This window comes from Parasteatoda tepidariorum, chromosome X2 (genome assembly GCF_043381705.1).
Source record: "Parasteatoda tepidariorum isolate YZ-2023 chromosome X2, CAS_Ptep_4.0, whole genome shotgun sequence".
NCBI classification, from domain to species: domain Eukaryota; kingdom Metazoa; phylum Arthropoda; class Arachnida; order Araneae; family Theridiidae; genus Parasteatoda; species Parasteatoda tepidariorum.
This window is the reverse complement of record NC_092215.1, coordinates 41,493,361-41,509,021: the sequence shown is the minus strand read 5'-3', so window position 1 is coordinate 41,509,021 and position 15,661 is coordinate 41,493,361. Positions and strand designations below refer to the sequence as shown.

At 25.4% G+C, this 15,661-nt stretch overlaps 1 protein-coding gene across 1 annotated transcript in view; it reads left to right on the top strand.

The window, feature by feature from the left end:
* The window catches only part of LOC107440515 (Autophagy-related 16), a 34,704-nt gene extending 19,478 nt beyond the window's left edge, over positions 1-15,226 (top strand). Inside the window, exons 7-16 of the mRNA XM_016053462.4 lie at positions 2,060-2,131; positions 3,155-3,209; positions 4,870-4,975; positions 5,815-5,885; positions 6,201-6,272; positions 7,067-7,187; positions 8,572-8,742; positions 10,581-10,665; positions 12,564-12,710; positions 14,825-15,226. Of these exons, the coding sequence (XP_015908948.1) occupies positions 2,060-2,131; positions 3,155-3,209; positions 4,870-4,975; positions 5,815-5,885; positions 6,201-6,272; positions 7,067-7,187; positions 8,572-8,742; positions 10,581-10,665; positions 12,564-12,710; positions 14,825-14,918 (994 nt within the window). The 3' untranslated portion in view covers positions 14,919-15,226. The remainder of the gene's footprint in view (positions 1-2,059; positions 2,132-3,154; positions 3,210-4,869; positions 4,976-5,814; positions 5,886-6,200; positions 6,273-7,066; positions 7,188-8,571; positions 8,743-10,580; positions 10,666-12,563; positions 12,711-14,824) is intronic.
* The last annotated feature ends 435 nt before the right edge of the window (positions 15,227-15,661 follow it).

Below are 15,661 nucleotides of genomic sequence, written 5' to 3'. Positions count from 1 at the left end.
TACAAAATTGAGAAGATTCTAATTATTGTTATGATTATTTATTTTTAGGACTATATCTGTTAATATCATATATACAGTGAAAGCTCTCGAGAGTGACCACTCTCTGTTCCATTGTAAAATGGTCATTAATGGAGTTTGGTCATTCTTAGGGGTTATCTTCATTGATTTAAAAATGTTATCAAAGGTAAATGATTTTTGGCTGATGATTTTAATTTTACACTTTGTCATTTCCTTGCTGTGGATAAATCACTTGTTTTGGCGTCAAGGAATAAAATTTTGCGTCGATAAAAATTACCCCTACTGATATAATAATAAAAACAAAATAATAAAAGGAAATGTACCAATTATGATTAATAGAGCTATTTTAAATGAATGAACAATTATGCTTTTGTTTAAATTTGTATTTAATTGTGTATTATAAAAAGTAGTTTGATTTAAAAAATCAGAAGATGTTTATTTGTTTGAGATGCTTAATTTATCCTAAAATTAAGTTTTTTTCTAATTTAACTTTCAACTTTGAAATTAAATCTTTGAAATTAAATCTTTGATAGCATCGTCTTTAGTGCACTCTGACTGCAACAAGAGGTTTTCCAATCTCTTTTAGAGATCGCCAGTAAGAATTCTCTAAATAAGAGCCACTCATTAATAATTTAAGACATTTAAATCTACTTCTTAATATGTTAATATTTTTTTTCAATATTTTTTCGTATTTCCTCATTTGACCTTTTCCGCATTTGGTGTGGACGTTTGCTTGATCTATGGGAGAATTTTTGATGGACTCTCCCAAAGGTTCTCTTTAACATAAAATCTATGGAAAAAAAATTCAGTGTTTCCCAAAAGTGGCTGTAAATAGAGGAGGTTGCTACACAGAGGTGGTCTTCCCTGAAGGTTTCACTGTGATGCAAAGTCATAAAATCTGTCAAGCTTTTTTTATTTTATAAATATTTAGGTTTTAAAAAGTGACAATTTTGTCTTCTTCTATCTTAGCAGTTTTGAAAAAATTTCATAAGGATGGTGATTTTATTGAAGAAATAGGCATAAACAATTGCCTGGAGACTGATAAAAAAAATTTCGGGTTAGAAAGTCAATACTAGCTTATTGTTACTTATCCTATTAGGCAATATTTTCAAACACTCGATTTGGTTTTTCATTGAAACATGAAAGTTAATAAGAGTATCAACTGAATTTATTAATGATTCATAAGACATCTATTCTATAATTTACTCCTCTTAAATATTAAGACAATATTGTTTAGAATAATTTTGATTTTCAAAAGGAGGAACATGATAACATAATTTTTAAAGAAATCGCTAATTGGGCTAAGTTTCATTTCTGGTTTGTTGTATTATTGTGTACATAGCTTAGCTACATAATTTTTGTCTTGTTTTAGTAAAAGAATGTTGAAGTAAAACTTTTGCTAGCTCAAACAATAAACAAATTGACAGCAGTGAACAAAAAAAGACACTAGCCTCATGGCAAGAGAGTAGATCTGATACAATAGCCCAAAAATTTTGCTGAAGTACAATGCTCTCTTCTGTAGAAATCACCATCCATTGTGCCGAATTCAGTTTTATTGGGGGAATTTGCAATAATCTTTCATAATGCATTAATTCTAAAATTAGCAAAAAGTATGGATTAACATTTTTTTCCATGTGGGTCTCATATGATGAGCTTTTCCAGGCACATTATCAAAGCCATGCACATTCTTAATAAGATGTTTATTTTAAGTCACATTAACTAATGGATATGTAAAAGAATTTTACATTTTTATAAAGCATTATGATAAATTAAACCAGTTTTCTAATGTCTGGTTCCATCACTATATATTCTGAAACTATAATTTTTGAGTTATTGTATAAAAATAAATAGTGGACCCATTACTATATTGTCATCGACTTAGATACAGTTGTTCAAAATTGAATTATAGAATACTAACACTTGTATATATGTTTTTAGATTTCATTCTAGATTGAGCTTTATTATATAGTTGTTTTTATTTTAATTTTTAATCTATTATCATTTTATTGACCTTTAAATGGTATTTCCGATTTTATTACAGGAAAAAGCAAGCAAAATTACAAAAGGAATTAGAAGAAGCTGCAAAAGAGCCAGTTGTGATTGATTCCAATAGGTTGTATTAGTTTCTGCACCAATCAATACCTATTTAATTTTTAAGTTATATCCTTTTCAAACTTATTAAAATAGCAGACTTTTACACCCATTGTCAAACATGTAATTATAACAGTATTTGTTGTTCGTAGAATAGAATAAGGGCAATTCTGGTGTGTTACATATTTAAGATTAAGCTTAAAGTTAATAAATGTCTTACATATAAACACAAACATGTCAACTTGGCACATGCAGTAAGTTTAACTGTTAACAATATATAAAATATAACTGTTAGACAATATATTAAATCATCATATTTTCCATCTGTTAACAATATATAATTAACTATTTTGTCCATTTATTAACATTTCTGTTGTGCTTATCAGCTAATAAATTTAAAACTATTTGCTAGTTTGAAAGATATAAGCAGTATCAATAAGGAATATAATGTAAAATATATACAGTAATCACTTTTACATTTATGTGTAAGAAATATTTCTGAAAACTGAACATGTTTTTATTCAATTTTTAAAGAAAGATATAATATATTTATTGTTTAATATAAATTATTTCTGATGCTATAAACTTTTTACAAGTTTTTAATACTTTTTTCTATTCTATTCTAATAATCTCAATATTATTATTACCTGAATTATAAAATTTGATTGGTTACATAAATTGTTCATTTTTTTAATTTGAAAATTAGCTTGTTCCAGCAATAAAATTTTAGAGGCATATTAGTTCCCCTTTTATTAAAATATATTTCTGATTATCATTAGGCTATTAAATTTGACTACATCTTTTTGATATTATCTTTGCCTTTATTATTTTTTGTAACTTTACGGTGTGTTCATTTAAAGCTGTGTAGCTGCTCTGAATTATTTCATTCTTCAATTTCAGTTCATTGTATAGAGTTCTATCTGCAATTCTATGCCTTTTCTTTTATTTTCATACCATTGTTCTACCCATTATTGTATTAGAAGTTTAAGAGTAGGTTTTGTTTCAGTTTACATTATGTAACTAATCTTAATATTTTGTTTTGCAGGAGAAGTCAAATTTGCTTAGATGCAATTGTGCCAAGAAAAGTTCATATAAAGTTTGTAAGTAACTTTAAGATTGCTTTTTAAATGTGATTTAATTAAATAAGGACCCTTATTTGATCATGGAATATTTTGTTTGAAATTTACTTTCAATACCTTTTATTGCAGTTGTGTATAATAAGTACCACATATTTTTAGAGCCAACTTATTTTTTTAAAAAATAATTCTGAAATTCTTGAGCTTATTAAGAAAATATTTTTAATAAACCTTCCTCAAGCAGATTTTTGACTAAAGCATTAATTGGATAATGCTAAATGCAAGTTTATCTATCTAGTTACTTAAAATTAATAATTTGAAGATCTATTATTTATTTTTCATCTCATTATTTATAATCATTATAAATTATATGTATATATATATATATATCTTTTTTTTTCTTTGTTGAAATTGTAAATAAAATATTTCTTGGACTATTATTAAATTTTTTTAAACAATTCATTTAACTAATCTGCAGACAGTTTTTATAAATACGTTACTTTATAACTGAGGTATCCTTTAAAAACTTAGTTATTTTTGTTTGCTAATGGTGTTTTTCAAATGATGATGAATGTATTTGTTAAAATGGAAATTTTCCAGGACAAATTAATGCAGCATCTGACAGTAAAAGATAAAACTTATGTTAATGAAATATTCTTGACAATAGAATTTTTATTTTTACTTGTAAAAGGAATCTGATTTTTAACCCAATTTAAAAAATTTTAAAGAATTGGCATTTTTCACCTGATACTTCTTTTATCTTTGTTTTCTTTGATACATTTATATGCATTGGGTGTTTGTTTTTATTAAATTGTTACTGGAAAAGTGGAATTTTAATTTATAGTATTCCAGAATAAACTATGAATTATAATTTATCTCTGTTACCAAGAAATTTTGCTAAAAAGATTCTCTTATTATGAAAAAAATATTTTTTCATTGGTTTGTGATCTTATTATTCACTTACTTACAATTTTTGAAACACTAATATAAAGAACACATTAAAAGTATGTAAGAGTGTTTAGCCTGTTAAAAGAAGGTATTTTCCTAGTTTTTCCAGAGCAAGCAATAAAGGTGTAGTAGCTCCTTTATTTTTGGTCATTGTAGTTCTATAATGTACTTTAAAAAAATTGACAGTTATCTTAAGTTAAGCTTTAGTTCTAAGTTTGAAGTTTAAGTTATTCTTTCAAAGAGATATTATAAATTCTTACTAAGCATTAAATTTTAGAATCTGTATGAAATGGGACATTAATAAAATAGTGGTATGTACTAAAATGGGTATGTGATAAAATTTTGGTTTTTTAGAAAAAGAATTTTAAAATTAATTTTAATTTTTTTATTTTATTTGTAAGAAAGTGAAAAATATTTATAAGTAAAATTTCATAAAGCATCTACTACTATAGAATGTTATGGTGCAGAATGAATGAAAGAGGAATATTTGTCTGATTTAGTAATTGTCTATTGAGTGATTTTTACATAAGTCTGTACCATTATTATTTTAAAAATATGGTTTTAAGTTAATGAAATTTCTTAAATTACTGGGTTTAATTTAATCACAAAACTTTTTTGAATAGGCAGGAGAAACTTCCATAACATTTATTAGATATTTCATTCTCATTGCTTTAATTCTTATTGTAATCTTTTTGATTTTATATTTCTGCGTTATTAGTTTACTAATATTTTTTAGGATGCTCATGATGGGGAAGTCAATGCTGTAGCTTGGACTCATACAGATTTTAAATTTGCTACTGCAGGTGGTGATCATAAAGTTAAAATATGGGATATTGTAACTGGTAATGACACTTTTTATGTCTTTTTTTTAATTTAGAAATTAAATATTTTCATTCCCAAGGATTAAATATATTTAATAACTCATTAATTTGCTACATTATTTTATTGATTAAATGTTAGGAAATAATTTATAAATTTTTTTAAAAAGAACTTTTATCTAAAAAGTTAAGAAAATTTTTTTAAAGAAAAATATCCATAAGAACACTAATTCGCCACTTTTTTTATAATCTTAATATGTTTAGCTACTGTTGGTGAATTATTCAAATTTTAATTATGGTTACTTATTTAGCCAATTGCTTTTCTTTGAGCAATGAAAGCACTGAGTGTCATGAGCTGTGAAATGTTTTCTTACACATCATCTTGGCTGGATTCAATAATTTTCTGCAATTTTTATATCTGTAATTATTAATGATGTGTCTTAAGTTTTATTATTTTAAATGTTTATGTATTTTGAGTAACCGAAATAGTTGATGAAAAGTTAAGGCATGGGATAAAGGAATAGGTTTGCCTAGTGTCTGGCTAGCTGAAATAGTAAATAAAAAAATTGAAGCTATGTTCTGACTGCTGCAATTTCTTAAGTTAATTGTTATTTCGGAAAGAATAGCTGTGGAAAAATAAATTTTAGATTTTCATATTATAAATGTTTTTTTTCTGATAAAATATCAAAGAAGCAAAAATTCAAAGAGTTGTTTTATTCTGATGCTGCTGTTTAATTCTAATCCTTTCTAGGGAGTTTTTTCTATCATTCTAATGTATGGTTGTTATTTTAATGTTTCAAATTTTATTTTTGTAACTTAACTGATGGTTTTTAATTTCCTCATTTTTAATTTTATGTGCATAGGAAAAGCATGTGTGAAAGCAATAGCTCATGATAGTACTTCGTCTATATATTCTGTTGATTTTGACCCAGAGGTAAAAGCATTTTTGCTCTTGTATTCCTTCTAAATTGCTAGTGTTTGATTAGTTTTTACTGCAGTGCTGTGATTAAATATAACTGAATAAAATAACAAGAACTTAAAATATTGCTATCTCATAATATTCCAACTTTATCTCTAATTTCATTTTTTTTCCTTAATGACAATTCTCCTTGTGCCCTTATTTGTTTTATTTGTATTATGCTCTAATCTCTCTATTTCTTTAGCATAACATTCATTAGAATAAATTTTATATCTGAAATAAATAATATTTTATCGGTTTTAAAATGTTTGCTTCAAATCTTATTTTAAGGAATCGTTGGTTCTTGCTGCCTCTTGCGATTCTGCTAGTCGAATATGGAGTGTGCATGACATGAAGATAAAGGTATAGTATTTAGTTTAAATGCATTAACGTATCAAAATTTGTTAGTAAATTATTAAATTAATGTATGTATTAATTATTTATCCCAAAAGTTTAATTGCTTTATGTTTTTGTAAATGTAATTTTTCGTTTTTTTTAAGCTTTATTTAATATGCGAACATGTATTTGTTTTATTGAATATATAAATAATTTAATATGTTTTACTAGTAATTAGTAGCATTCTATTTTAAAAATTAAGTACAGTAGGGACCCAATTATCATCCGGAACGATCGGGACCATCGCTATTCCGGATAACTGATTTTTCCGGTTTTCTGAATCGCTACAAAAAGCCGTTTTTTTATTTTTAAACTCAACTAAAAAAAAAATATTAGGAAATAATCTAAAGAGGAAGAAAAAACGATAAAGTAATACAGTAATGATTATTTCTGAAAAGATGGTATGGTAAACATCTTTCAAACATGAAAGAAAAATCCTAAAATCTTATGAGGAAAAAAAAAAAAACTTTTTTTAAATGGCGGGAAAATTTACCGAATTTCGTTCCGGTTTTTTGGTTTTCCGGTTTTCTGATTTCCGGATAACAGGTTCTGTACTGTACATACTATTATTTAAAATCCATATCATTTAGAGTACATTTAAATTTTTGTTAATAATTTAGTAGAAACTTAATAAAATTTGGGCTCTTACTCTTGTAGCTACTCATTGTACTGTAATAGTAAATGTATAATTTATAATGCTAGTAAAAATAACAAATTGTTTTTTGTTTTTTGCAAATTGTTATTGTTTTATTAATTTTTAGCACACACTTACTGGTCACACTAATAAAGTTATGTCAGCTAAATTCTTAGGAGATGCAACGAAAGTTGTTTCTGGAAGTCATGATAGAACTTTGAAAGTATGGGACTTACGCAAAAGAGCTTGTAAGCTTTTTTTTACTTATATTATATTTTATATTGCAATACTTATGAATATTGGTATGTTTGTTGACTTTAAATTCATTTAACTATTGATTTTTTGCTTAGTTTAATGTTGAATATTATAGATATTTGTTTAATTCATTTACTCCCTTACTTAATATGTTTTACAATTAATCAATAGCAGCAAGTTTCTTAACTTTTATTTAAGAATTATAAAATCTAAAAAAATTTCTAATTGTTAAGATTCTAATAAAACAATTAGATTAAATTATACAATTTTTGTGTACCAATTAAAAACTTAATAACTAGTTTCCTAGACATTATCTTTGAATCAAATTACTTGCAACTATTTAGTCTAAAATTTATTTAAAAATCTTAATTAAATTAAATTCTTCAGTCAAAAAATATATTCATACCATAAAATACATGACAAATTATGTTGGAATTTGAACTAGTTTCCATTCTCCTTAGAAAAAATAATCTCTATGCATGCAACGTTTTAAAAAACAGGCGATAATTTGAATAGGTCTATATTACAATGTTCATGTTGTAAATAGAACAACATAGTTTAAATTTATACAAAAGAACAACATAGTTCAAAATTTCAACAAAATCTGTCAATCTTAATTTCGCATTTATTAAACAATTTTTTTGAAAAAGTGTATGCCTAATGTTCAGTATGTCAAACACTATTTATTTTTCATCCTTATTCTTTAATTATATGATTTATGTAATTTTCAATCATTTCTACCATTTTTAGTATGTAACTTTAATCTAAATTTTAAGTTAAATAGTATTACATAATTTATTTTGACATTTAGTGCAGAATAATTGGTCAGGGTAGAAAATTGAAGACTCTTATAACAACCATGAAAAATTAAATTTGATTAAATAAATTTATAAAAACTATGTTTATGGTATAATATAAATTTAAGGTCCAGATTTCATCTATTTTTCAAATTTTGTGCTTGCATTTTTTTATTCTTTGATTTATCAAGCATCACATTAAATTATTTTTAACTTATTTGTTTTAGTTAGTTTTTGGTGTAAAATTTTTATATTTTAATCTGCACATATATTGAGTTTGTCTTCATTTTTATCATAGATCTTTACTTTTTCAAGTTTACTGTTATATTTTTTATTCATTCTATTTGCATATAAAAATGCAAGCAATATATTAACTACAGCAACTGCTTCCAGGTAATCGAGAACAAGATTTTGTTGAAATGCTAGAGTGTTTCTTTTTTTTTTTTCAAAATTCACTTTGTAAAATTCGTATGTTTTAGTATTTTTGATGGCAAATATCGATTTCTTTTCTTCCCTTTTGTTTTAAGTATTTCTTCAAGAACTTTCAATTGAATTTCATGTTTTTATTTTTTTAAATTAGGTATTCGAACTATTTTAGCAGCTTCAAGTGTAAATGATATTGTTACAAGTGAATCCAACATTATAAGTGGACACGTAGATCGGAAAATAAGATTTTGGGATACCAGATCTGAATCAAGCAGAAATGAGATTCTGATGCCTGGAAGAATAACGGGCCTCGATTTATCTGTTGGTAAGGAAAATTAGTATTTCCTTCTATACTGCTATTGTGTTTGTATAAAATAAAGACTTATGCTATATGACTGCACTATTAACCTTTTTATATCTTAATTAACCTTTGTTCTGTGGTTATAGAAAATTAATATTAGTTTCTTAGCTATGTATTTTTAAAGCTCCTTTTATTTTATTTGACATGAATTTGGTTTGTTTAGTTGCTTACGATTATATTTAGATTATTTTATGTATAAGAGTTGAAAAACATTAAAAATTATGGCTGAAATTTTTCAGATAATTTTACAACATTAATTATTAGTATATAAAATGCAAGCAATGTTTAATATAATATTCTTTATTATCAAAACAGATATAACTTCATATTGTTATGTCCAGAGTGCACAAAATTACCCTAAATGTTTACTCATAAATTAAAAATACCAGACTAATATCAACAAAAGCATGTTATACTATTTTCATAAGAATTAGGAAGCTAACAAATCAGTTTTAACTCAACTTTTTTATGCTATAAAAAAGCATTTAAAATACTGTAATAAATTTAAAAAATACATTAAAAGTAATAGGCAACCACTTTTGGCCAATAGCGTACCTCCAGATAACTGTTTAGTCCACATCTTTTGACTCAAAAATAAACCTCCCCAAGAGAATATAAAACAAAAAGAATGAATAAAATGTTCAAATTATAAAAGTATATTTAATAAATTTATTTTTTTCTTTGGAGAGAAATTTACTAAGCATTTTGTTTTAAAAGTGAAAAAAAAATTTAATACTTATTTTCAATGACATTTTCATGGGAATAAAAAGAATTTATAAAATAATTTTCTGCTAAAGCTTGCTTTCATTTAATCTAGAAAAGATGGACACTGTGGACATAGTTACACTTTTTATCATTTCGCTGTCCCTCAAAGTAGTTGAAGCATATTTTTAAAAAAATTGTTTAAATATTACAAATCTGATTATCATTTGGAATTTTTTTTGAGGATTTTATCCAATTTTTTTGAATTATATTATCATTGCATCTCAGTATCCCGAACTAGAGCCTTGTCTACCATTTGTGTTAAGTATTCTAACTAAATCCTTTAGTATCACTTTTTTGATAGCGATGTAAGAGCAAAGAAGCCCATTGTCAATAAATTCATAAGCATTGCATTCCACTTGATAATAAAGAATCTACAGATAGACTACTCCATCAGATAGAAAACTCTACAGCTGTATGATAGGTTTTAGTAGAGATAAATAAGGATGTCACTCATGCATATCTGGAACATTCCTTAACGGAAACACTTTTGTATATTACTTGTTCTGAAAATTGCTGACTACTTTGAAAATCAATTATTTTGTGCTTATTTTCAAACCACTGAGTAAGTTTTAAATTAAAGTATCTCTACATGCTTATATTTGCAAAGCCATAATAATTTACTTCAAGTGCAAAGATATTTATTTCAAAGTTAAAATTTTTTATGGATACTTAAAAAAAGGATATTTTTTTAATATAGAAACTGAAATGGGATAAATTGGAAAAATGTTGGAACTAATTAAAGTGATAAACAATAGGTTGCTTATGTGTATTTGATTGGAAAACTTTTGTGAATTGATCATAATAATCTTAAAATTTGGTGGATAGTTATATACTTTTTAAAAAAAATAAAAGCTTGATTTTAGTGATAAAAGGGGAAAATTAGAATGATGAAAGTCAATAATACTGAACTTCCAATTATGTAAAGTAGGTTTTTATCCAATTACTTCACCTACATTAAAAATTTTATGGTAATTTTAAAACTGTTATGTACATGTTAAAACTGTTGCCATACATGTGTAATTTTACATTTCCTTTAGATGGATATTCTCTTCTTGCCTGTGTCAGAGATGATTCTCTCAAGCTTATTGATTTTAGAATGAATACTGTAACAAATACATTTAGGTGATTATCTTATTACTTTTGGGTTGCAAACTCTACTTGAAACTTACTTATTTAACACACTATTTAAAATCCAATTGAAAGTTTTGTGAGATTTAACTTTAAAAAAAATATACAGTATGAAATATGTTAATTTCGACAGTTTATGTCCGTGTACCATTATTTATCTTTGGAAGCGCTTATATTTTTATATGCACTTCCAAATTAAACAGCACTTCCAATTGAATTCTTGTTTCTTGCTTGAGTAAACTGCTGTATTGATTTGTAACTGCAGCAATACTGTTTTAAGAAAATTTATTTTTGGTATGAAATTGTTTATACATTGATTAAAATTTTGTATTTAAAAATATACATATTAATGTTTGTTTTATACAGTGATTAAAATTTTGCATTTAAAAATATATGTATTAACGTTTGTCTCGTTCTTATGTTATTCAATAAGATAGTAGTGTGTAGCAGAAAATGACAGAATAATTGTTCCTAAGACTGTCCTAGTTTAAAAGTAAAAGTTAAGGTTACGCAAGTTAGAAATGAGATTTCATTATGGTGCAAATGGTTTCAGTATGGTGCAAAAAAAATATTTTCGAAAAATATTTTATTTCAGTAAATAAGGATTGAAATCAAAACTTATAATACGTTTCAAGATATTTTATCTTTAAAAAACATTATATTGATAACTCATTGGTAAATTCTTTCTCCATTAGCATTAATAGCCATTTGAAGCCTTCTTAGCTCAGATTCTATTAAAAACTTGAGAGTGTAGAAAGTTGTTTCGTCCAGATTTCCGCACTATGTCTCTGTAGAACTGACATGAAGGAATGAAGCAAGCCACTTTAAAATATTTATTTCAATATTGTCAAGTCATTTTGTGGTTTGCCCTGAAGTGTGAGTTGTTTTGATGTAACTAAAAGCCATCAGGGTAAAGTGTGGGAAGTTGTGTGGAAAGTTGGGAAGTTTCTTTTGTTAATTGTTTAGAATTCCAATGATCATTATTCCATGCTAAGCATGTCATTCTATACTTATCTTTTTCTGAGTACATGAGATGTCTTTGATATCTTGATCTTCTTTAGCCTCTTCATTATCTTTTAGAATTTTTTTTTCATACATAAAATTGTATCAGTTCTTTTCAGTCAGTTTTCAGATGTCAGGATTACCCATTCTTATTAAATTTTAAAGTTTCTTCCTATCTCTATCTTGCCAGGATATAATTTTTCACTCAAATCAAATTTTTCAAAATATAATGTATTTTTAAGCAAAAGAAGTTGATTTGTAATGAGTAATTAGGTTCAGTAATTTAGTTCCTTTGTAACATCTTTTATATACATAGTAAAATGGTGACAAGAATCACCAAAAATGCGAAATTTTTTAAGTTTTAAATTTTTTTTTTTTCTTCCTACCATATATGTATATATAATAAAGAAATTATGTTGAGATAAAATTTATTAGTCATTGATACATTAAATATGTTTTATAGTATTTAATTTATTATTCTCAAAAAAAATTATAAATATTTATTGTGGATTTAATGCAACTTAAATGAGTTCACATTTCATTATATTTATGGCCATTATTCCTTTTTTGGGAAAATATTTTCTTATATTTTAGTAATTAGCCAAGAAGATTTGTCAAAAAATGCCTAGCATTAAAATACTATGCATTTTAAATTTGCAAACTTATCTAAGCCAATCTTGACTTTTTAAACTTTATCTTAAGTTTTATTTTTTGATTCCAATTAAAGGCATATATGTAATTGAGGAATTGTTAAAAATTTCCTTGATCAGTACTGTTAAAATAAATTCCGTGACATTTAAAATTGTTAAAAACAGTTTTATCATATGAGCTTAGAAATGTTGCATACTTATGTAGTACATACTTATATAGTACTTTATTTTTCTTCACAGTGCTGATTCCTTTCTAATTGGATGTGATTGGACAAGAGCAAAATTTAGTCCAGATGGTCAGTTCTGTATATGTGGCTCTCAAGATGGGTGCATTTATATATGGAAAATATCAACTGGAACCATAGAAAAAGTGCTAAGAGAACACACGTAAGTTGTTATTTTAATTTATTTTCAGAGTTTATATTATTGCAAATATGACTTAATTTAGTATGGTTTTATTGCCTTTTATAAATTAATAATTTTGCAATAATAAGCAATACTCAAAACTAAGTTTTCTATTGTTTTCCATTCTTTCAAACTCAAGTGGGTGAAGCTGCACAACAGTGAAAAGAAAATATTTAATTAATGAAGTATATCTGTGAGGTAAAACTAACCTAACAAAATTGTGAAAAAGTATCTAATTAACTAAATATTAAATAAAATTAACCTTTTCTTATTCTTTGTTTACAATCAAAAGAAATTGGTAAATGAGAGCAAATGTGGCTACAAAGAAATATTAATTATGGATTATTTAAAACAGAGTTACAGAAAAATTTAATTATTTGGATATAATTACATGAACGTTGTATGTTCTTCTAAGGACTAAGCTTATAGCACCATAACAAACAATAATATTTGGAGTTCCGGGAACTATATTCTAACATAGTGGTGAGATAGTATGTAGAGAAATCAACTATGCTTTATTCCCTCCAGAAAAACATGCTGCAGTTGAGTTAAAGGCTGATATCACATGATGAAAAGTATCTAATATTTGCCGTAGGAGTGTTGATGCACAAATTTTTTTAACTAGCTTTACTTCAATATTGCAATACGCAATCAGTCAATCATATCTGACCATAGCTTCTTGAAATAAGATGGAAATATACATTTATATTTTTAATTGCATTTTTTTTTAGGATTATTAAGTTTTTTGTTTCAAAAGTGTACAGAATTTTTTTTAATAAATAATTTGTAATTTAAATACTACTTTTATATTAAAATTAATGCTTTCCTTGTTTTTCCCAGATGAATAATCTAATAAATGTATTCATCATTTTAAAAATTTCTTCATCTTTTATGTTTTATAAAAATTCAAAATGACATTTTACCCCACCAATATTTATTATTATATTCCAAAACAATTTTCAAAATGTTTTTTAAAGTATTATTTTTAATGTCTAGCAACTTAAAGTTAATTTTAAAAGCTTTAAATTATTCTAGAAAAACAATTTTTCAATTGATGGTTTTTTCCTCAAATAATTTTGTCACAGAAAGCTAAAACAAATTATAATTTCCAAAAAAAAATTTTTTTTTACCCTGTGCCCTCTCAAAATAAAATCTTTTATATCTTTTCGTGTTTACTTGAGAAATATTCCTTGAGAAATTAAAGAAAAAGATGGACATATCAAGCTCATGAAGTTCAACATTTTGAAATTCACTATGGAAAAAAGAAATGTTCAGTTTTAATATTTAGAAGATGAAAGCTTTGATATTGCAACTAATAGATTTGCAACACTTTTATCATAGTTATTTATCCTCAGTAGGAAACTGTTCCAGGTTGCAGTATCAAATTTTGGGAAAGCCCAGAGGTTATCCTACTCTTTCTACCCCTCTATTTCACCTCTATGAGTTCCAACCATAATTGATGATAAATTTTATTACTTATATTAAACCTGATGATTTAGATTAGAAACCTTTTGATTGATTAAAACTTGTTGTTATTTAATGAGTACATAAAAGAGAAAAAAATATAAATTTTATGTCTTCATGTTAAAGATATTTTCTGTAGTTTTCAAAATAAATAAGGCATTTTTTTCCTTTTGTAACACAGTTTGTAAATTTTGAATGGTCTATGTTTCACTCCAGTTATCCATTTCATGAATACAAAGCATGTCAATGAATCTTCCAATCTGTAATCTACTAAACCCTTTGTTCAGTATTGAAAGCTTTGTTTTTCATTATTATTTTTATTGAAATCAGCAATTTGTTTATTTGCTGCTATTAGTAATTGACAAATTAGGCTGAATATTATAGTGGTAATTAAAGCTGCAATTAAATTATCTTCATGTTGCTGATTTGAAAATAAATGCGCTATATAAAATACTTATTTGTTTTTCTATCAAATAAAATTAAGTTTTATGAATTCAGTTGTACTATTGCCCGTTGCTAATTTAAATTTGTTGCACTTATGAGTTTCTTTTTTTCATTCCACCATGTAAAAACATAAAAAATTATTATTTACGGTAGATATAATTATATTTACATACTTTTTTTCATTTTAGTTCTACTGTTATTTCTTGTGCATGGAGTTGGTGTGGAACTTACCTGCTAAGTTGTGATAAAAATAAGAAAGCTGTACTATGGTCTGAATTTTAGGAGGCAAATTAGTCATAAAATCTCATTTTTTTCAAATTCTATGTTTAAAATATCTGAACTTGCATGTAAATAATGTCTTGTTGCCGAAAATGTAAAAGTGCATTGTTACAAATCATTTACTTTTTTAATGTGATGTTTTTCATGATTATATTGATTATCATTCTACACATTTTAATCATATTGCTTTTAGAATACATATTTTCTGTAAATAGTCTACAATGACTAATCATAGCTGGTGCATTCAATCAATTTTTGAAGTATAAAGCATGTCATATAATGTTTTATTAAAATTATTATATTCAAATATTTCTTTTTCATTATTTCTTTCTTAAGAATTGCAGTTTTTTATATTGTATTTTACTTTTTTCTGTCCAGTTTGGTGCTTTTTTTATAACACTGCCAGGAAAAAAATAAAAGCTGAAATGTTTTTATTTAGTAATTCTTTTGATTAAAAATTATATATATATATATATGTGTGTGTGTATGTATATATGTGTATGTATATATATGTATGTATATATATATATATGTATATATATATGTATATCATCGTGTGAAATTTCCCCTCACCACTAACAGCCAAATACTTAAAGCCTGCTGAGTAAGTTTTGTCTTGTAGAAAGTTTTGTTTCAGATCAAACTACCATTCTAATTCTTCCCAGAGTTAGCGTTTATGTGCTATGTCTGGAGAAAATATCAGAATACAACTAGGGCGCAACTATAGGTCCTTACTACTCGATATT